Source organism: Phyllobates terribilis, unplaced genomic scaffold (assembly GCF_046119375.1).
Source record: "Phyllobates terribilis strain yellow unplaced genomic scaffold, ASM4611937v1 Scaffold_124__1_contigs__length_5142088, whole genome shotgun sequence".
Taxonomy (NCBI): Eukaryota; Metazoa; Chordata; class Amphibia; order Anura; family Dendrobatidae; genus Phyllobates; species Phyllobates terribilis.
The window spans coordinates 440,001-462,500 of record NW_027362884.1 but is presented as its reverse complement, the minus strand read 5'-3'; the positions used below and the strand labels follow the sequence as shown (position 1 = coordinate 462,500).

The 22,500-nt window shown below is 47.5% G+C and overlaps 1 protein-coding gene across 1 annotated transcript in view; it reads left to right on the top strand.

Annotated features, from left to right (window-relative positions):
• Window positions 1-22,500, top strand: part of LOC141203154 (dynein axonemal heavy chain 12-like) — a 23,109-nt gene that overhangs the window by 391 nt on the left and 218 nt on the right. The window contains exons 2-7 of the mRNA XM_073663798.1: window positions 7,200-7,306; window positions 10,821-11,005; window positions 11,297-11,417; window positions 12,553-12,835; window positions 17,502-17,619; window positions 22,183-22,500. The exon at window positions 22,183-22,500 is cut by the window's right edge and continues 218 nt beyond it. Of these exons, the coding sequence (XP_073519899.1) occupies window positions 10,865-11,005; window positions 11,297-11,417; window positions 12,553-12,584 (294 nt within the window). The 5' untranslated portion in view covers window positions 7,200-7,306; window positions 10,821-10,864 and the 3' untranslated portion in view covers window positions 12,585-12,835; window positions 17,502-17,619; window positions 22,183-22,500. The remainder of the gene's footprint in view (window positions 1-7,199; window positions 7,307-10,820; window positions 11,006-11,296; window positions 11,418-12,552; window positions 12,836-17,501; window positions 17,620-22,182) is intronic.

Here is a 22,500-nt window from a genome sequence, read left to right as displayed (position 1 = left end):
ATATGTGTATATATATGCTGTATTACTGTATATATGCGTGTATATATGTACTAGCTATTGAACCCGTTCTACGCCCGGGTGGCGAGCATTTTTATTGGTATATGGTCTCCCATCCTGGTATTTGTGCTGCCCCCATCCTATTGTGGTATGCATGGTCCCTCCACCCCCCAATCCTGGTATACATGGCACACCTCATTCCCCAATCATGGTATGTATGGTCCCCTCACCCCCCAACCCTGGTATGCATGACACACCTCACCCCCCCAATCATGGTATGTATGGTCCCCTCACCCCCCAATCCTAGTATGCATGGCACACCTCATTCCCCAATCCTGGTATGCATGGTCCCCTCACCTCCCAATCCTGGTATACATGGCACCCCTCACCCCCCAATCCTGGTATGCATGGCACCCCTCACCCCCAATCCTGGTATGCATGGCACCCCTCATTCCCCAATCCTGGTATGCATGGCACCCCTCATTCCCCAATCCTGGTATGCATGGCACCCCTCATTCCCCAATCCTGGTATACATGGCACCCATCACCCCCCAATCCTGGTATGCATGGTCCCCTCACCCCCCAATCCTGGTATACATGGCACCCCTCATTCTCCAATCCTGGTATGCATGGCACCCCTCACCCCCAATCCTGGTATACATGGCACCCCTCATCCCCCAATCCTGGTATACATGGTCCCCTCACCCCTCAATTCTGGTATACATGGCATCTCTCATTCCCCAATCCTGGTATACATGGCACCCCTCACCCCCTAATTCTGGTATGCATGGTCCCCTCACCCCCCAATCCTGGTATGTATGGTCCCCTCACCCCCCAATTCTGGTATACATGGCATCCCTCATTCCCCAATCCTGGTATGCATGGTCACCTCACCTCCCAATCCTGGTATACATGGCACCCCTCACCCCCCAATCCTGGTATGCATGGCACCCCTCACCCCCAATCCTGGTATACTTGGCACCCCTCATTCCCCAATCCTGGTATGCATGGCACCCCTCACCCCCAATCCTGGTATGCATGGCACCCCTCATTCCCCAATCCTGGTATGCATGGCACCCCTCATTCCCCAATCCTGGTATGCATGGCACCCCTCATCCCCAATCCTGGTATGCATGGTCCCCCCCCCAATTCTGGTATACATGGCACCCCTCAGCCCCAATCCTGGTATGCATGGTCCCCTCACCCCCCAATTCTGGTATACATGGTACCCCTCACCCCCAATCCTGGTATGCATGGTACCCCCTCATCCCTATTCTGGTATCTATGGTACCCCCTCACATCCCCAATCCTGGTATGCATGGTACCCCTCATCCCTATCCTGATATGCATGGCACCCCTCACCCCCAATCCTGTTATGCATGGCACCCCTCACCCCCAATCCTGTTATGCATGGTCCCCTCACCCCCAATCCTGTTATGCATGGTCCCCTTACCCCCCAATCCTGGTATGCATGGCACCCCTCACCCCCCAATCCTGGTATGGATAGTCCCCTCACCCGCCAATCCTGGTATGTATGGTCCTCTCGCCCCCCAATCCTGGTATGTATGGCACCCCTCACCCCCCAATCCTGGTATGTATGGCACCCCTCACCCCCCAATCCTGGTATGTATGGCACCCCTCATCCCTATCATGCTACACACACATACAAGAAAATAAACACTTATACTCACCTTTCTTCCCTGTGCTCCAGCGCTGTTTCCCGTTCTGCTGGAGGCCGGGGGAGGAGTGCGGCGCCGAAGTACGCGTGTGCTCATACCACGCTGTCCGGCTCCATTTTGCTGAAGACACATTGCAAATGTGTCTTCAGTAAAATGGCGCCGGATAGCGCTATGCGCATGTGCCGATTTCAATGCCTCCCTCTTCCCCCGGACTCTGGACCGAACAGAGGCGCCGCGGTAGCGCTCATCCCGGTCAGGTAAGTATGTAAGTATGGCGCCAGAGATCGCGGTATGTGTTCAGTGTATACGCATACCTCGATCTCCAGCACCATACACTCCTCTTACCTGTAACGGCTCCATGCGTTCTTCAGTCTGGAGCCAGACTGTGCAGGCGTGTCGCACTAGCGCAGACTATAAAGGCTTCAGACAGAGGGACGCTTGTAGCGTTATATTATAGATACTCTATATGTATGTATATATATATATATGTATACTGTATATGTGTATATGCATACTGTATGTATATATACAGTACAGACCAAAAGTTTGGACACAACCTCTTATTTAAAGATTTTTCTGTATTTTCATGATTATGAAAATTGTACTTTCACATTGAAGGCATCAAAAGTATGAATTAACACATGTGGAATTATATACTTAACAAAAAAGTGTGAAACAACTGAAAATATGTCTTATATTCTAGGTTCTTCAAAGTAGCCACCTTTTGCTTTGATGACTGCTTTGCACACTCTTGGCATTCTCTTGATGAGTTTCAAGAGGTAGTCACCGGAAATGGTCTTCCAACAATCTTGAAGGAGTTCCCAGAGATGCTTAGCACTTGTTGGCCCTTTTGCCTTCACTCTGCGGTCCAGTTCCATCTGGATTGGGTTCAGGTCTGGTGACTGTGGAGGCCAGGTAGCACCCCATCAGTCTCCTTCTTGGTCAAATAGCCCTTACACATCCTGGAGGTGTGTTTGGGGTCATTGTCCTGTTGAAAAATAAATGATGGTCCAGCTAAGCGCAAACAGGATGGAATAGCATGCTTCTGCGAGATGCTGTGGTAGCCATGCTGGTTCAGTATGCCTTCAATTTTGAATAAATCCCCAACAGTGTCACCAGCAAAGCACCCCCACACTATCACACCTCCTCCTCCATGCTTCACGGTGGGAACCAGGCATGTTGAGTCCATCCGTTCACCTTTTCTGCGTCGCACAAAGACACGGTGGTTGGAACCAAAGATCTCAAATTTGGACTCATCAGACCAAAGCACAGATTTCCACTGGTCTAATGTTCATTCCTTGTGTTCTTTAGCCCAAACAAGTCTCTTCTGCTTGCTGCCTGTCCTTAGCAGTGGTTTCCTAGCAGCTATTAAACCATGAAGGCCTGCTGCACAAAGTCTCCTCTTAACAGTTGTTAAAGAGATGTGTCTGCTGCTAGAACTCTGTGTGGCATTGACCTGGTCTCTAATCTGAGCTGCTGTTAACCTGCGATTTCTGAGGCTGGTGACTCGGATAAACTTATCCTCAGAAGCAGAGGTGACTCTTGGTCTTCCTTTCCTGGGGCGGTCCTCATGTGAGCCAGTTTCTTTGTAGCGCTTGATGGTTTTTGCAACTGCATTTGGGGACACTTTCAAAGTTTTCCCAATTTTTCGCACTGACTGACCTTCATTTCTTAAAGTAATGATGGCCACTAGTTTTTCTTTACTTAGAATTTGTATTATGGCAAGAAAAAAACAGCTAACAGTCAATTCAGTAGGACTATCAGTTGTGAATCCACCAGACTTCTGCACAACACAACTGATGGTCCCAACCCCATTTATAAGGCAAGAAATCCCACTTATTAAACCTGACAGGGCACACCTGTGAAGTGAAAACCATTTCCGGTGACTACCTCTTGAAGCTCATCAAGAGAATGCCAAGAGTGTGCAAAGCAGTCATCAAAGCAAAAGGTGGCTACTTTGAAGAACCTAGAATATAAGACATATTTTCAGTTGTTTCACACTTTTTTGTTAAGTATATAATTATACATGTGTTAATTCATAGTTTTGATGCGTTCAGTGTGAATGTACAATTTTCAAAGACATGAAAATACAGAAAAATCTTCAAATGAGAAGGTGTGTCCAAACTTTTGGTCTGTACTGTATATGTATACTGTATATGGGTGTGTATATATGTATACTGTATATGGGTGTGTATATGTATACTGTATATGGGTGTGTATATATGTATACTGTATGTGTGTGTATATATATGTATACTGTATATGTGTGTGTATATCTATACTGTGTATATATGTATACTGTATATGGGTGTGTATATATGTATACTGTATATAGGTGTATATATATGTATACTGTAGATGTGTGTATATGTATACTGTATATGGGTGTATATATGTATGCTGTATGTGTGTGTATATATATATGTACAGTGGTGGCCAAAAGTATTGGCACCCCTGCAATTCTGTCAGATAATACTCAGTTTCTTCCTGAAAATGATTGCAATCACAAATTCTTTGGTCTTATTATCTTCATTTAATTTGCTTGCAAGGAAAAACACAAAAGAGAATGAAGCAAAAATAAAATCATTGATCATTTCACACAAAACTCCAAAAATGGGCCGGACAAAAGTATTGGCACCCTCAGCCTAATACTTGGTTGCACAACCTTTAGCCAAAATAACTGCGAACAACCGCTTCCGGTAACCATCAATGAGTTTCTTACAATGCTCTGCTGGAATTGTAGACCATTCTTCTTTGGCAAACTTGTAGTGAGCTGGCCGTCTCTGGCTGTTCTGTGATAATTGATATAGAGCCTGTTACAGAAGTGATTACACAGGATGATGTTGCCACCTTGTGGCCAGAGGTTGCACCTGCGCAGGGTGTGATGACAGAGAAAAAGACTGAGCCTCCTGTGTCCCGCCCTAGAGAGTCACGTGACCAAAGTGGGAAGCAGGAAAAAGCGCGCGCAGAGTCTGCTGTGGTCTGTGAAAAGAGCCAGGACGGTGTGCAGGCCCTCGTGTGTGGCGCAGGAGAGACTCTCAACGTGATTTCTTCTATCTGACACCATATCCTCGGAGCCTTCCCCAGCTCCTGCACTGCTGAAGGATTCAGCTGTTACACTCCCTGCTACTGGAGTGTGGACTACATAAGGGGACCCACCAGAGCTTCTATCCGGATCAGAGAGACTGTAAGCGGGACCTCTGGCGAGAGGCCGAAGTATCCCTTCCTTTGTTTCCGCGAATTCTGCTGTTCCTGTTTTTTCTCCGGCTGGGACGCCTTCCTGCAAAGACAGACAGGCCTGCGACGGGGGACACATCCTTCTGGAGTAAAGGACTGGTAACGTGTGAGTAGGGACAGTGAGGGTCAGCTTATCAGTACACGTTATTACTGTGCATATTTACGGTTGTCATTTATTGTTTTTTTTTCTTTGCTGTGTTAAAAATGTATGCGAGTAAAGATACGGTTGTCAAGATAGAGTCTGTGTGTGGGGATCTTGCTCGGCCAGATCATAGATACCAATGCGCGGCCTTGCCCGCGGTCACTTCAAACTGCTCCAGGTCCCTGATATTTGAAGGGAGCCTTCTCCAAACTGCCATTTTGCGATCTCTCCACAGGTGTTCTATGGGATTCAGGTCTGGACTCATTGCTGGCCACCTTAGAAGTCTCCAGTGCTTTCTCTAAAACCATTTTATAGTGCTTTTGGAAGTGTGTTTTGGGTCATTGTCCTGCTGGAAGACCCATGACCTCTGAGGGAAACCCAGCTTTCTCACACTGGGCCCTACATTATGCTGCAAAATTTGTTGGTAGTCTTCAGACTTCATAATACCATGCACACGGTCAAGCAGTCCAGTGCCAGAGGCAGCAAAGCAACCCCAAAACATCAGGGAACCTCCGCCATGTTTGACTGTAGGGACCGTGTTCTTTTCTTTGAATGCCTCTTTTTTTTTCCTGTACACTCTATGTTGATGCTTTTTCCCAAAAAGCTCTACTTTTGTCTCATCTGACCAGAGAACATTCTTCCAAAACGTTTTAGGCTTTCTCAGGTAAGTTTTGGCAAACTCCAGCCTGGCTTTTTTATGTCTCGGGGTAAGAAGTGGGGTCTTCCTGGGTATCCTACCATACAGTCCCTTTTCATTCAGATGCCAACGGATAGTATGGGTTGACACTGCTGTACCCTCGGACTGCAGGGCAGCTTGAACTTGTTTGGATGTTAGTCGAGGTTCTTTATCCACCGTCCGCACAATCTTGCGTTGAAATCTCTCGTCAATTTTTTTTTCCGTCCACATCTAGGGAGGTTAGCCACAGTGCCATGGGCTTTACACTTCTTGATGACACTGCGCACGGAAGACACAGGAACATTCAGGTCTTTGGAGATGGACTTGTAGCCTTGAGATTGCTCATGCTTCCTCACAATTTGGTTTCTCAAGTCCTCAGACAGTTCTTTGGTCTTCTTTCTTTTCTCCATGCTCAATGTGGTACACACAAGGATACAGGACAGAGGCTGAGTCAACTTTAATCCATGTTAACTGGCTGCAAGTGTGATTTAGTTATTGCCAACACCTGTTAGGTGCCACAGGTAAGTTACATGTGCTGTTAATTACACGAATTAGAGAAGCATCACATGATTTTTCAAAGGGTGCCAATACTTTTGTCCACCCCCATTTTTAGGTTTGGTGTGGAATTATATCCAATCTGGCTTTAGGACAATTCTTTTTGTGTTTTTTTCATTGAAGACAAATTAAATGAAGAGAATAATACCAAAGAATTTATGATTGCAATCATTTTCAGGAAGAAATTGAGCATTATCTGACAGAATTGCAGGGGTGCCAATACTTTTGGCCAGCACTGTATACTGTATATGGGCGTGTGTATATATATATGTATACTGGTATGTGTGTGTATATGTGTGTATATATGTGTATATATGTATACTGTATATGTGTGTATATATGTATACTGTATATGTGTGTATATATGTATACTGTATATGGGTGTGTATATATATATATATATACAGTATATGGGTGTGTATATATATATATACTGTATACTGGGTGTGTATATATGTATACTGTATAAGTGTGTATATATATGTATACTGTATATGGGTGTATATATATGTATACTGGTATATGTGTGTATATATGTATACTGTATATGGGTGTATATATGCATACTGTATATGTGTGTATATATGTATACTGTATATGTGTGTATATATGTATACTGTATATGGGTGTGTATATGTATACTGTATATGTGTGTATATATATGTATACTGTATATGGGTGTGTATATATGTATACTGTATATGTGTGTATATGTATACTGTATATGGGTGGATATATACAGTACAGACCAAAAGTTTGGACACACCTTCTCATTTAAAGATTTTTCTGTATTTTCATGACTTTGAAAATTGTACATTCACACTGAAGGCATCAAAACTATGAATTACCACATGTGGAATTATATACTTAACAAAAAAGTGTGAAACAACTGAAAATATGTCTTATATTCTAGGTTCTTCAGAGTAGCCACCTTTTGCTTTGATGACTGCTTTGCACACTCTTGGCATTCTCTTGATGAGCTTCTAGAGGTAGTCACCGGAAATGGTTTTCACTTCACAGGTGTGCCCTGTCAGGTTTAATATGATAAAGTGATTTATTCTTTGTCAGGTCCAGGGGTCCTGTAGAATGTGAATCCCTGAGGAACAGCGGATCCTTGGCTTGTGCCAAGACAGAAGAAAAGTTGCTGAACACTTGGTACCCCAACGTGATCAATCTATTTGCCAATCAAGATGCCCTGCAGTTGATTAATGCGGACAAATTGGATTCCTTTTATAACTGCGTCTCGACTAGCGGGGTGCCTCAAGGGTCTGTCTTGGGCCCTATATTATTTAATATATTTATTAATGATCTAGTGGAAGGGTTGCATAGTAAAATAGCAATATTTGCAGATGATACTAAACTTTGTAACGTAGTTAATACAGATGAGGATAGGGCACAGCTACAGGAGGATTTAGATAAATTGGGGAGTTGGGCCAAAAAATGGCAAATGGGGTTCAATGCCGATAAATGTAAGGTCATGCACATGGGAAAGAAAAACAGCAGTCACCCATACATATTAAATGGGAAACCGTTGGGGAAATCTGACATGGAGAAGGACCTGGGCGTCTTGGTTAACAGCAAATTAAATTGGAGTGCCCAGTGTCAGGCAGCAGCTGCGAAGGCAAATAGAGTCATGGCATGCATCAGAAGAGGAATAGGGGCATATGATGAGAACATTGTTCTTCCTCTGTATAAAGCGCTGGTAAGGCCGCACTTAGAATATTGTGCACAGTTCTGGGCTCCGGTACTCAGGAAAGACATATTGGAGCTAGAGAGGGTACAAAGGAGGGCGACTAAGGTAATAAAGGGAATGGAGGGACTAGAATACCCAGAGAGGTTGTCCAAATTAGGCCTATTTACGTTGGAAAAGAGAAGGCTTAGGGGAGACCTCATAAACATGTATAAATACATCAGGAGGCAGTACAGAGATCTCTCCCATGACCTGTTTATACCAAGGATGGTGACAAAGATGAGGGGGCACACTATGCGTCTGGAGGAAAGGAGGTTCCTGCACCAGCATAGAAGGGGATTCTTTACGGTCAGAGCCGTGAGACTCTGGAACTCTCTGGGAGAGGAAGTGGTGATGTCCAACTCACTTAATGAGTTCAAGAGAGGCCTGGACGCCTTTCTTGAGAACAATAAAATTACATCTTATGCTTAGTGATAGTTAATTAATCCAGGGATTTAATCTGACTGCCAGATTGGAGTCGGGAAGTGAATTTTTCCTCAATGATGTAAATTGGCCTATACCGCATGGTTTTTTTTTGCCTTCCCCTGGATCAACGCTGCGGAATAGCTGCAGTGTACAAGAAATAGGCTGAACTGGATGGACGCTTGTCTTTTTTCGGCCTTTTAAACTATGTAACTATGTAACACTTATGTCCAAGCAGGTAAAGGCGGCTGCAAGATCCGTGATATATAAGGATTCATGTTCATTATTGTATCTCTGGATCAGACATAGACTCAGAGTGATACAACTAAATAGACCCTATAGGGGTAAAGTTGGCATATCCGGGGGGAAATATATCCCAGATTTGCCAAACTGAGCCAACTCATGAAACACATGGGTACATAGGAGAAGAAAGAGTTAATTGGCGTAAAAAATATAAATTTTTATTCCATCAAGTTAAAAAACGTACATAGTAAAAAGAGAAATGACATAATACGGATAGTATAAAGACACTAATTAGATTACCAATGTAGCAAGATATGTTACAAAGTATACATATATGGTCACGCATATGGTCACAGTGGGACATGAGCAATATAGATAATATAGCATAAGGTTAGTATATCAAGACAATCCAATGAGTGTAATAATATATCAAAAAGTAATCCAGAAGTATTCCATAGTCATTGGATTTACACTTGCCATATGCATCAGGTATCCATCTAAATAATGCTCCTGCCCACAAATAATCAGATACATGTCACATAAAACATTTTTTAAGGTAGTCTCTTACCACAAAGAGTGCCAAAAAGGAGGGTAAAGTGCATAAAGGAACGCACAGTGGCAGAGTGGTATTCCCATCTCATATATTTATGGCACTTCCACAGTCTGAGGACGCACATTCGGCTGAAGTATATTGCTGCGCAGGAACATGCCGGGTCCCTGAGCTGCAATGCATGCCGCCAGCCAATCAAAGGCCAGTAGCTGATGTCGGCGTGCCAGTCACGAGCGACGCATGGAAGTGACGTCATGCGCTGCCCTTGCCGGCACACTGAAATCAGCTACAGAAGAAGACGCCGCATGTCGTGGGAGCGCAGGAAGGTAAGAAGAATCATTTATTTTTGTTTATTTAATGTATTAGAAAAGAACGACAGAACATTATACCAGGAAAGGGCCAAGGATGGGGAGCATTAGACAAGGAAGGGGCTCAGGGTGGGGAGCATTAGACAAGGAAGGGGCTCAGGGTGGGGAGAATTAGACAAGGAAGGGGCCCAGGATGGGGAGCATTATATAAAGAAGGGGCCCAGGATGGGGAACATTATACAAGGAAAGGGCCCAGGATAGGGAGCATTATACCAGAATGGGGGTCATTATACCATGACATGGGCCAGGATGAAGGACATTACACCAGGAAGGGCACAAGGATGGAGGTCATTATACCAGAATGGGGCCTAGGATGGGGGACAGGATACCAGGATGGAGGACATTGTTATAGGATGGGGGACATTGTACCAGGATTGGGGACATTGTTACAGGAAGGGGCCAGGATGGGGGACATTATTACAGTAAGAGGCCCAGGACCAAGGACATTATACCAGGAAGGAGCCCAGGATTGGGACGTTATTGCTGAAAGGGGCTCAGGATGGGGGGTATTATACACAGAAGGTGGATATTATAACAGGAAGAGGCCCAGGATCGGGGATATTATAACAGGAAGGGGCGCAGGATGGGGAACATTATACCAGGAAGGGGCCTAGAATGAGAGACATTATTATAGGATGGGGCTACAATGGGAAACATCCAAGGCAGGGACGAACACGCGCATCATTATCGGATCTAGAATGCTACAAGGGCCCATACATCTGACCAACATGCTGGTGGGGGCCCAGGTCCAAATTTTGCACATCTGCAGGAACATGGCATATGGCTTAACAGTATGTCATATGTTGGGAAGGGGTTAAGCTACAGCACATTACATAGCCTCTTGCAGCTATATCAATGGAAAAATTAAAAAATGTATGGCTTTTTGAAGAAGGGAAGGAAAAAATGCAAAACAAAAAATTATCCGGTCCTGAAGGGATTAAGGAGTTCCCACCCACAGTAAATGTTGTCACTCAGCTTAAAATCTTCACTTGCTTATTAGCAGAAGCTAAGGTTTCATTAGGATCTCCGAGGCTAAAGTTACATGCGGCTCCAGCTTACATGTAAAGGGGATGGTATCAAGGAGTCTCGCCAAACTTTCCCTACAAATGTCCAACAATTCAGAATTCATATCCATTGATAATTTATCTTCTAAAATGATAGCATTTTTTTTCTATCCTTTTCATTTTATGTGTAATTAACTTTTTGCTCTCCTCCTTTAAGCAATGGGAGGAACGACTGATAAGGATCCAGGAAACCATTGATGAATGGCTGAAGGTGCCGACCCAGTGGCTTTAATCTTCTCTTCTGAGGACATCATGCAGCAAATGCCTGAAGAAGGACGCTTATTCCAGACTGTGGACAGAAACTGGAGAGAGATCATGAAACATTGCGTTAAAGACCCGAAGGTAAATGGATGCTTCATGGTGGACTGATACAAGAAAGCACGGTCATCTTGCATCCAGGATTGATGTTTTCCAAGAGTCCGTGTCCTGATGCTTCCATCACAAGGATCCCGGGTTATGGGGCTCCGCATTGCCTGGACTCCAGCCTCCCGCATCTTCTATTTTCTATCCAAATAGGTTCTAATTTTTCTTTTAATATAAACTATTGGCACAATAGTCAATGAATGTGACCTTTTTTCAGTCTCTATAACTATATAATGGAATCTTACTTATGGGCTATCTACTTTGTTTTAGGTTTTAAGCGCCACTTCTCTGACCGGACTTCTGGAGAAACTTCAGGACAGCAATGTGCTTCTGGATAAAATCATGAAAGGGCTGAATGCCTATCTGGAGAAGAAGAGGCTTTTTTCCCACGGTATAGTCCTTTCACTTGTTGCAATGATTGTATATATTCCTTAAATATTTTTTTTTCTTATTTAAACGCATTGAAATCATTTTTGTAATTGGATTTCATTAATAATTTTGCACTGTTTGCCTTCTATTGGCTCTGTGTTGCGCTGGCTATTGGACTTATTTTTAATCTGTCTTTTTTCAGCTCCTCTTAGCCGATTTATGACCACAGATCACATCAAAGCTGAATGTGCAGGAAACAAAAAGCCTAACGGTGCAACATTTTTAATGAAACTGAATTGTCGCAAATACTCGCAATTAAATGGGTATTCCCATCTCCAAGATCCTATCCCAATATGTAGTAGGCGTAGTAATAATAATAATATTAGCAAATACCTCCAATTAGAAGTGTAGTATAGTTCTTCTGATTCACTATGTCGCTTTCCCCATGTGCAAGGCATTGCAGTAGCTTCGGTATCCATGGTTACGACCACTCATATAGTGACAGTTATTTGCTAGTGGTCGTAACCTAAGCTACTGCAATGCCCTGCACATGGGGTAAGCAACAAAACAAATCAGAAGAACTATACTAAACTTCTAATTGGAGGTATTTGCTAATATTATTATTATTACGCATACTACATATTGGGGTAGAATCCTGGAGATGGGAATACACATTTCAGTTAAATAAAAAAAAGTTCCCAAAGCTGGATAGCCCCTTTAAGCTAACCATACGCATGACATATGAGATACCCGTGGTCTGAATGGTTATTTGGCTATTTCTCCTGACTCCCACCTATTCTGCTGAACAGTCATGTGGTTTTAATGGGGAGAGAGGAGAAAGTCGGTACTGGACACCTCCGGCAGCGGGTTATCTCCCCTGAGAACCAAAAGACCGGGTATTGAAATCCCATCTGCCCGATCCTTCTGGCCCTGACATCCTCTATCGGGGGAGAGTCAGGAGACCCCCATACACATCAGTGGGTAGGCCAGTCCTGCTGCAATCGTCAGGTTTAAACTATTTTAATCCAATGTGTATGGGGACTGAATCTTTACTTTAAAGCTTTGCTTTTCTATTTTCTCACATAGACACTAATACAAATGGCGCCTGACCCAATACTTTAATGACATCTTTATCATATTGTGCATTTTCGCTTTAGCTTTTTCTTCCTGTACAACGATGAAATGCTAGAAATTCTCTCTGAGACTAAAGATCCTCTGCGGGTCCAACCACATCTAAAGAAGGGCTTTGAAGGCATAGCAAAGCTGGAGCTCCTTCCTAACCTGGACATCAAAGCCATGTACAGCACCGAGGGGGAACGCGTAGAGCTCATCCAGACCATCTCCACGTCCGAGGCTCGGGGGGCCGTGGAGAAGTGGCTCATCCAAGGGGAAGATGTCATGTTAAGGAGCGTGCATGATGTTATTGCTCGGTCACGAATGGTACGGATCTACCTACAGACCAAAAGCATTAATTGGAACTAATCTAGTCTATATATATAATCGTCTTATCCCGTCTGTCTGTCTGTGTGTCTGTCTGTCCAGGAAATCCCGCGTCGCTCATTGGTCCGGCAGCGGCCAATCAGCGCCGGGGGATTTCTAAAAAAAGATGGCGGCCGTTAGCGGCTCATCTGCGGGACGGAGCTGAGCGGCGATGCAGCCGGGAGATGACCGGCGCAAGGCGCTCATCTCCCGGCCGGCAACAGCAGAAGGAACCCGACCGACGGACCCATCTGCGGGATGGAGATGCAGCCGGAAGATGAGCGCCGCGAGGCGCTCATCTCCCGGCCGGTAGCAGCGGAAGGACCGCCGGCGTCGCTGACCTCCATGCGGAAGGGAGGACCGGGGAGCGGCGCTGCGGGTCGGGATACTTCTGCTGTGAGCGCCCGCTATGTCCCGGGTTCTCGCAGCGGAAGTAGCCGCACAGGCAGCGCCGCTCCCCGGTCCTCACCAAGACGATTCGATGATTAATCGCGGTCTTCGGACCCGACCAATCACTGATCTTAGCGCAAAACTTAAACACCGCTGTGCTGATTGGTCGCCGATGCTGCCCGCGACCAATCACCGATCTTGGCTCCACATTTAAACACCGCTGTGGTGATTGGTCGCGGCCGATATTTAAATTTGGCGCCAAAATCGGTGATTGGTCGCGGCCGATATTTCAATTTGGCGCCCAAATCGGTGATTGGTCGCGGTCAGCGTCCGCGACCAATCAGCACAATAGTGTTTAACTTTGGCGCCAAGATCAGTCATTGGTCGCGGGCCAAGACAGCGACCAATCACCGATTTGTGCGGCACTTTTAAATAGCGTCCGTGACCAATTGGATGTCAGCGCCGCTCCCCGGTCCTCCCTTCACACCCTAGCCGCATGGATGTCAGCGCCGCTCCCCGGTCCTCCCTTCACACCCTAGCCGCATGGATGTCAGCGCCGCTCCCCGGTCCTCCCTTCACACCCTAGCCGCATGGATGTCAGCGGCGCTGCCTGTGCGGATACTTCCGCTCCGAGAACCCGGGACATGAGCGGGCGCTCGCAGCAGAAGTATCTGGACTCGCAGCGCCGCTCCCCGGTCCTCCCTTAACACCCTAGCCGCTGATGTCCCCACTGTATCCGCATGATCTTACAAAGGTCCGGACATTTGTGTTAAAAATCGCTGATTGGTCGCTGGCGCTGCCCGCGACCAATCACCGATTTGGGCGCCAAATTTAAATATCAGCCGCGACCAATCAGCACAGCGGTGTTTAAATGTGGAGCCAAGATCGGTGATTGGTCGCGGCCGATATTTAAATTTGGCGCCCAAATCGGTGATTGGTCGCGGGCAGCGCCAGCGACCAATCAGCGATTTTTAACACAAATGTCCGGACCTTTGTAACACCATGCGGATACTGTGGGGACATCAGCGGCTAGGGTGTGAAGGGAGGACCAGGGAGCGGCGCTGCGGGTCGTGATACTTCTGCTCCGAACGCCCGCTCATGTCCCGGGTTCTCGGAGCGGAAGTATCCGCACAGGCAGCGCCGCTGACATCCATGCGGCTAGGGTGTGAAGGGAGGAACGGGGAGCGGCGCTGACATCCAATTGGTCGCGGACGCTATTTAAAAGTGCCGCACAAATCGGTGATTGGTCGCGGTCTTGGCCCACAACCAATCACGGATCTTGCCGCAAAAGTTAAACACTACGGTGCTGATTGGTCGCGGACGCTGACAGCGACCAATCACCGATTTTGGCGCCACATTCAAATATCGGCCGCGACCAATCACCGATCTTGGCTCCACATTTAAACACCGCTGTGCGGATTGGTCGCGGACGCTATTTAAATGTGGCACCAAAATCGGTGATTGGTCGCGCCCAGCGTCGGCGACCAATCAGCACAGCGGTGTTTAAATGTGGAGCCAAGATCGGTGATTGGTCGCGGCCGATATTTGAATGTGGCGCCCAAATCGGTGATTGGTCGCTGTCAGCGTCCGCGACCAATTAGCACCGTAGTGTTTAACTTTGGCCGCAAGATCAGTGGTTGGTTGCGGGCCAAGTCGGCGATCAATCACCGATTTGTGCGGCACATTTAAATAGCGGCCGCGACCAATTGGATGTCAGCGCCGCTCCCCGGTGCTCCCTTCACGCCCTAGCCGCATGGATGTCAGCGCCGCTGCCTGTGCGGATACTTCCGCTCCGAGAACCCGGGACATGAGCGGGCGCTCGCAGCAGAAGTATCCCGACCCGCAGCGCCGCTCCCCGGTCCTCCCTTCACACCCTAGCCGCTGATGTCCCCACAGTATCCGCATGGTGTTACAAAGGTCCGGACATTTGTGTTAAAAATCGCTGATTGGTCGCTGACGCTGCCGCCGACCAATCACCGATTTAGGCGCCAAATTTAAATATCGGCCGCGACCAATCACCGATCTTGGCTCAACATTTAAACACCGCTGTACTGATTGGTCGCGGACGCTATTTAAATGTGCCGCCAAAATTGGTGATTGGTCGCGCACAGCGTCTGCGACCAATCAGCACAGCGGTGTTTGAATTTGCCGCCAAGATCGGTGATTGGTCGCGGCCAGCGCCAGCGACCAATCAGCGATTTTTAACACAGATGTCCTGACCTTTGTAACACCATGCGGATACTGTGGGGACATCAGTGGCTAGGGTGTGAAGGGAGGACCGGGGAGCGGCGCTGCGAGTCCGGATACTTCTGCTGCGAGCGCCCACTCATGTCCCGGGTTCTTGCAGCGGAACTATCCGCACAGGCAGCGGCGCTGACATCCATGCGGCTAGGGTGTGAAGGGAGGACCGGAGAGCGGCGCTGACATCCAATTGGTCGCGGCCGCTATTTAAATTTAAATGTGGCGCCAAAATCGGTGATTGGTCGCGCCCAGCGTCGGCGACCAATCAGCACAGCGGTGTTTAAATGTGGAGCCAAGATCGGTGATTGGTCGCGGCCGATATTTAAAATTGGCGCCCAAATCGGTGATTGGTCGCGGGCAGCGCCAGCGACCAATCAGCGATTTTGAACACAAATGTCCGGACCTTTGTAACACCCTGCGGATACTGTGGGGACATCAGCGGCTAGGGTGTGAAGGGGGGACCGGGGAGCGGCGCTGCGGGTCCGGATACTTCTGCTCCGAGCGCCCGCTCATGTCCCGGGTTCTCGCAGCGGAAGTAGCCGCACAGGCAGGGGCGCTCCCCTGTCCTCTCTAATACGATTCCGCTCCCCGCTCCTCACCAATACGATTCGCTGATTGGTCGCGCTCTCCACACCCGACCAATCAGTGATCTTGGCGCTAAAGTTAAACACCGCTCTGCTGATTGTTCGCGTCCGCTGTCCGCAACCAATCACCGATTTGGGCGCCACATTTAAATAGCGGCCGCGACCATTCACCGATCTTGCCGCCACATTTAAACACTGCTGTGCTGATTGGACGCGGACGCCGGACGCGTCCAATCAACGAGATTGGCGCCAAATTTAAGCAACGCTCTGCTGATTGATCGCGGTCGCTGGCCGAGATCAATCAGCAGTATTGGCGCAAAATTTAAACAACGCTCTGCTGATTGGTCGCGGTTGTCGGCCGTGACCAGTCAGCAGTATTGGCGCCAAATTTAAACCTCACTCTGCTGATTGGTCGCAACCACCGGCCGCGACCAATCTGCGTTTTTGGTGCCAAATTTAAACAACGCTCTGCTGATTGGTCACGGTCGCCGGCCGAGACCAATCAGCAGCATTGGGGCCAAATGTAAACCCCGCTGTGCTGATTGGTCGCGGTCGCCGGCAAAGACCCATCAGCATTATTGGTGCCAAATTTAAACCCTGCTCTACTGATTGGTCGCAGCCGCCAGCCGCGACTAATCAGCGATTTTGGTGCCAAATTTAAACACCGCACTGCTGATTGGTCGCGGCCGCCAGCCGCGACCAATCAGCGAGATTGGCGCCAAATTTAAACGCCGCTCTGCTGATTGGTCGCGGCCGCCATCCGCGACCAATCAGCGAGATTGGCGCCAAATTTAAACAACGCTCTGCTGATTGTTCGCTGTCGCCGGCCTCGACCAATCAGCGATTTTGGCGCCAAATTTAAAGAATGCTCTGCTGTTTGGTCACGGCCGGCGACCAATCTGTGATTTTGGCGCCGAATTTAAACCCCACTCTGCATCGCTCTGCTGATTGGTCGCGGTCGGCGGCCATGACCAGTCAGCAGTATTGGCGCCAAATTTAAACACCGCTCGGCTGATTGGTCGCGACTAATCAGCGATTTTGTTGCCAAATTTAAACACGCTCTCCAGTCCTCACTAACACGGTTCGCTGATTGGTCGCGGCCGCCGCCCGCGACCAATCATCGATATTGCCGCCAAATTTAAACACCGCTTTGCTGATTGCACCCGGTCGGCCGCATACCTATTCTAGAATACCCGATGCATTAGAATCGGGCCACCATCTAGTTCTTTTATATTTGTATAAGATTATTTGGCGGCAGTGAATGATTTGTGGATGATGTATCTCTTGCAATAGAGCCAGGTAGCAGATCTTCTACCTGCAATCGGTAGAAATGAATTTGCTAGATAATACTAGTAAGGTTGTCCCTCTCTTAAATGCTTCTGTCAACGTAATTTAACTTTCTTTTTTAAAAGGCATACCCTGCGACTGCAAGAAAAGACTGGGTGAGGGAATGGCCGGGACAGGTCGTGCTCTGTGTGTCTCATGTTCTGGACAAGTGAAGTGCATGAAGCTATCGGCAGTGGCCCGGAGGTACGGCATAAGCTCCTTTACTGATCAAGGTTGCTTCACTATAAACAGTCATGGCCGGAAGTGTTGGCACCCTTGAAGTTGTTCCAGAAAATGAAGTATTTTTCCATAAAAAATTGCATGTGTATTTTCTGTTATACACATGTTTATTTCCTTTGTATGTATTGGAACAACACAAAAAAAGGCAAATTGGATATAATTTCACACAAAACCCCATAAATGGGTCGGACAAAATTGTTGGCATCTTTCCAAAATTGTGGGTAAACAATTTTGTTTCAAGCATGTGATGCTCGTTCAAACTCACCTGTGGCAAGTAAAAGGTGCGGGCAATATGAAAATCACACCTGAAACCTGATACAAAGGGGAAAAGTTGACTCAGTCTTTGCGTTGTTACGTGCCACACTAAGCAGGGAGAACAGAAAGAGGAGAAGAGAACTGTCTGAGGACTTGAGAACCAAAATTGTTGACTAATATCTTCTTTTTGTGTTGTTCCAATATACACAAATGAAATAAACATGTGAACAACAAAACGTGTAATTGTAATAATTTTCTGGGAGAAATACATATATATACATTCATAGACAGACTTCATGAGTTCTCCTGCTAATAGACTGTCATACCCAGAGACGCAGCTTATAGGAGTTTCCAGGGGGGGATATACCATTGGTGCAACAGAGGTAAGGGGACCCACATTCACATCCAAAGATGCAAGCAGCTTATTTCACAGTACGTTATTAGACTGCAAAGAGCCCATGTAGTGTTCTTGCCCAGGGGTCTTCTCCTGGGGGTTGCAGTTGTACAGCGGCTCAATATCTTGAAGGTACCCAAAAGGCTCCATAGTATTGTTGGGATTTTGCATTGATTCATGCATCTTGTCTAGAGATGCGCAACTAAATTTGCAGGACCTTGGTCTAAGAGAGCAGGTTAGTAGTCTGTGGCTGTTGGATGGGAGCCTTGCTAACCGCCTCTTACATGCCGGCATCCCTGGCTCCTCTTTTGATTAGCCGGCCAGGCGTGATGTCATTTGTGCCTCACACCACAACTATGACATCGACATCAAAAGAGGAGCCGGAGATGCCGGTTCACGGGGCTCCGGTCCTGCGGCCGTGGAATACTGACCGGACTGTTGGACCAGAGTCCTGCAAATCCATTCGCTCATCTCTACTCTCGTCATATCTACCAATAAGGGAAGACATTGTATGGGATTTCCCATAATACCAGCATAAAATTAATCCATCTGCATTGAGTTTTCCATGCTGTTTGTAGCAGGGTTTTATAGAGGTACATCTGGGTATTTGGAGCAATTTGCGAGGAGGCAAATTGTCCCAGCAGACTCGCAGCACATTGGGGGCTCTCGTCACCATAGAGGGGCACGCTCGTGACGTGGTCAGGGAAATGATCGAAACAGGTTTGTGCAAACATCATGGCTGGCAGCAAACTTTCCAATACCATGTTCTATTTATTATACACTACATGGAGAAAGGTATTGTGCCCCCTCCACATTACACCTACAGGGGCTTTTATGGCCCCCTATTCTAATCCATATCCAGGATGTTAATATGGAGTCCGTCCCTCTACAGATATCACAGCTCAGTATGCCGAGCACCTTCATACATTTCACCATATTCCTATGTTCTTTCCATATCTATGTTATGTTCCCCCCTCTTTTCTTTGAGTTTTCATAGGACACAATTGATCTTGTCACAGTAAAGCAATCTTGGGGTGTACTTACAATGACGTCTATGGGGCAGTAGTCATTTCTGCATATTGAGATGGTGGTCCCTATATAGGAATGTTTTGGCATCTGTAGGTGTCGGCATCCCCTGTATATGACTCATTGCCACAATTGATCTTCTTTATAGTCAGTGGTTTGGATGGCCTAGGTGCGGTTTGTAATATTTTCTATCAATGGTGTGTGCGCCCTCCTCTGTGCAGTGTCGTTCTATAACCATGGATGGACTAATAAAGGGGTTTTATGTCAATTCCTTTAATGACCTTTTGTTCGGTTTCTTTGTAGGTATTATGTCATTCTCCGAGTGGTCAGCCATTCTAAGCCTGAGCAGACATATGGCAATGTAATTGATGTGTGCCTGACATTGTTCTTCCCTATGTGGCGGTGACATATTTATGCTGCCATTCTCCAGTATTTGTTCTAATTAATCATCCTAAAGGTGTTTAGTGGGGTTGAGGTTGAGAACGTGTGGGAAACAGTTCTGCTCTTCTATTCCCTTAGGGTTGGAAGCTACAATTGTTTAAAATGTCTTGTGCTGAAGCATTAAGATATCTTTTCACTGGAACTAAGGGGCCTAGACCACCCCCTAAAAACAAGGCCATACCTCCACCACCAAACTGCCCAGCGGGCACAATGCAGTTAATAGGGTAACGTTCTCCTGGCATTCACCAAATCCAGACTCGTCCATCAGATGCCAGATAGAGAAGTGTGATCCGTCACTGCACAGAACAGGTCTCCTCCAGAGTCCTGTGGTGGCGGCTTCACACCACTCCATCCGACGCTCGGCATCGTGCTTGGTGATGTAAGGCTGCATGCAGCTGCTCGGCCATAAAGCTCCAGGCGGGGGCGCAGTGTTTGTGGTGATGTTGTTACCAAAGTAGATCTGGACTCTGCAGTTATGGAGTCAGGAGAGCGTTCTGCCCTCTGCTCCTCAGCATTCAGTGACCCCGCTCTGTAATGTTCTGGGGTCTCCTGAGTTGCTGCAGTTCCTTCCACTCCTTAATAATATCACTCACATGTGATGGGGGAAGATTTAGGAGGGAAGAAATGTAATATCCAGACTTGTTACCCCGGTGGCTCCTATTACAGGACCGCGCTGGTATCTGCACCACCAGCCGTTCTGTCATATGTTAGTAACAGCACACAGCATGGGAGGGCGGATGTTATACACCGGGGGCGTGGGGATTGATGTTATACACTGGTGGGGGGCGAGAGTCTTAATGTTATACAAGGCCGAGGGGCCAGATGTTATACCCTAGGGGTACGAGGGGCTAGATGTTATACTGTCCGAGGGCTGGATGTTATACACTGAGGAGCAAGGGGACGGATATTATATACCGGGGTGAGGGGACGGATATTATACACCGGGGGGCGTGGGGACGGATATTATACACCAGGGGCGAGGGAACGGATATTATACACCAGGTGCGAGGGGACGGATATTATACACCAGGGGTGAGGGGACGGATATTATACACCAGGGGTGAGGGGACGGATATTATACACCAGGGGCGAGGGGACGGATATTATACACCAGGGGCGAGGGGACGGATATTATACACCAGGGGCGAGGGGACGGATATTATACACCGGGGGGCGTGGGGACGGATATTATACACCAGGTGCGAGGGGACGGATATTATACACCAGGTGCGAGGGGACGGATATTATACACCAGGTGCGAGGGGACGGATATTATACACCAGGGGTGAGGGGACGGATATTATACACCAGGGGCGAGGGGACGGATATTATACACCGGGGGGCGTGGGGACGGATATTATACACCAGGTGCGAGGGGACGGATATTATACACCAGGTGCGAGGGGACGGATATTATACACCAGGGGCGAGGGGACGGATATTATACACCAGGGGCGAGGGGACGGATATTATACACCAGGGGCGAGGGGACGGATATTATTCACCAGGGGTGAGGGGACGGATATTATACACCAGGTGCGAGGGGACGGATATTATACACCAGGTGCGAGGGGACGGATATTATACACCAGGGGCGAGGGGACGGATATTATACACCAGGGGCGAGGGGACGGATATTATACACCAGGTGCGAGGGGACGGATATTATTCACCAGGGGCGAGGGGACGGATATTATACACCAGGGGCGAGGGGACGGATATTATACACCAGGGGCGGGGGGACGGATATTATACACCGGGGCGAGGGGACGGATATTATACACCGGGGGGGCGAGAGGCCAGATGTTATACACAAGGGGGAGGGAGCGAGGGGACAGATGTTATACACCGGGGCTGGGGGCCGGATATTATGCAAAGAAGGGCTTGGGGTTGGATGTTATACAGTGGGGTTGAGGGGATGGATTTTATACACTGGCGGGGGGGGGCGAGGGGACGGTTATTATACACCGGGGGGGCGAGAGGCCGGATGTTATACACCAGGGGGAGGGAGCGAGGGGACAGATGTTATACACCGGGGCTGGGGGCCGGATGTTATACCCTGGGGGCCAGATGTTATGCAATGGAGCGCTTGGGGTTGGATGTTATACAGTGGGGTTGAGGGGATGGATTTTATACACTGGCGGGGGGGGCGAGGGGAGAGATGTTATACTAAACTAGGGGCGAGGGGTGGATGTTATACACCGGGGGAGGCGAGAGGCCGGATTTTATAAACTGGGGGCTGAGAGTCCGGATGTTATACACCGTGGGCAATGGGACTAAATGAAAAAAGCAGAATTTGGTGACTAGGAGTTTTGTCCTATAATGTATGTGCATTTGCCTTCCCTTTAGAAACTCTCCCTTGTGATTCTGCAGTGTCTTAGAGGTTGACTATCTTTTCCTACATTCCTCAGGAGTTTCTCATGAACAGACTTCCGGTGGCTTGCCCAACTCCGCTATTACTGGGAGAATGAGAATGCGAGAGTGCGAATCATCAACTGCAATGTGAAGTCCGCCTATGAGTACCTGGGCAGCTCCCCACGCCTGGTCATCACTCCGCTCACTGACAGATGCTAGCGGACTCTGCTATGATGTGATGGGTTATGCTCAGAAATGTTTTTGACTTTTGTATGATGCATGAAACTTATTAGCAATTATTATTGATATTTCATACCAGTTCTTTCATGTTTCATTGGTAGATCGGTGCTTTTTATCTAAATCTTGGTGGAGCT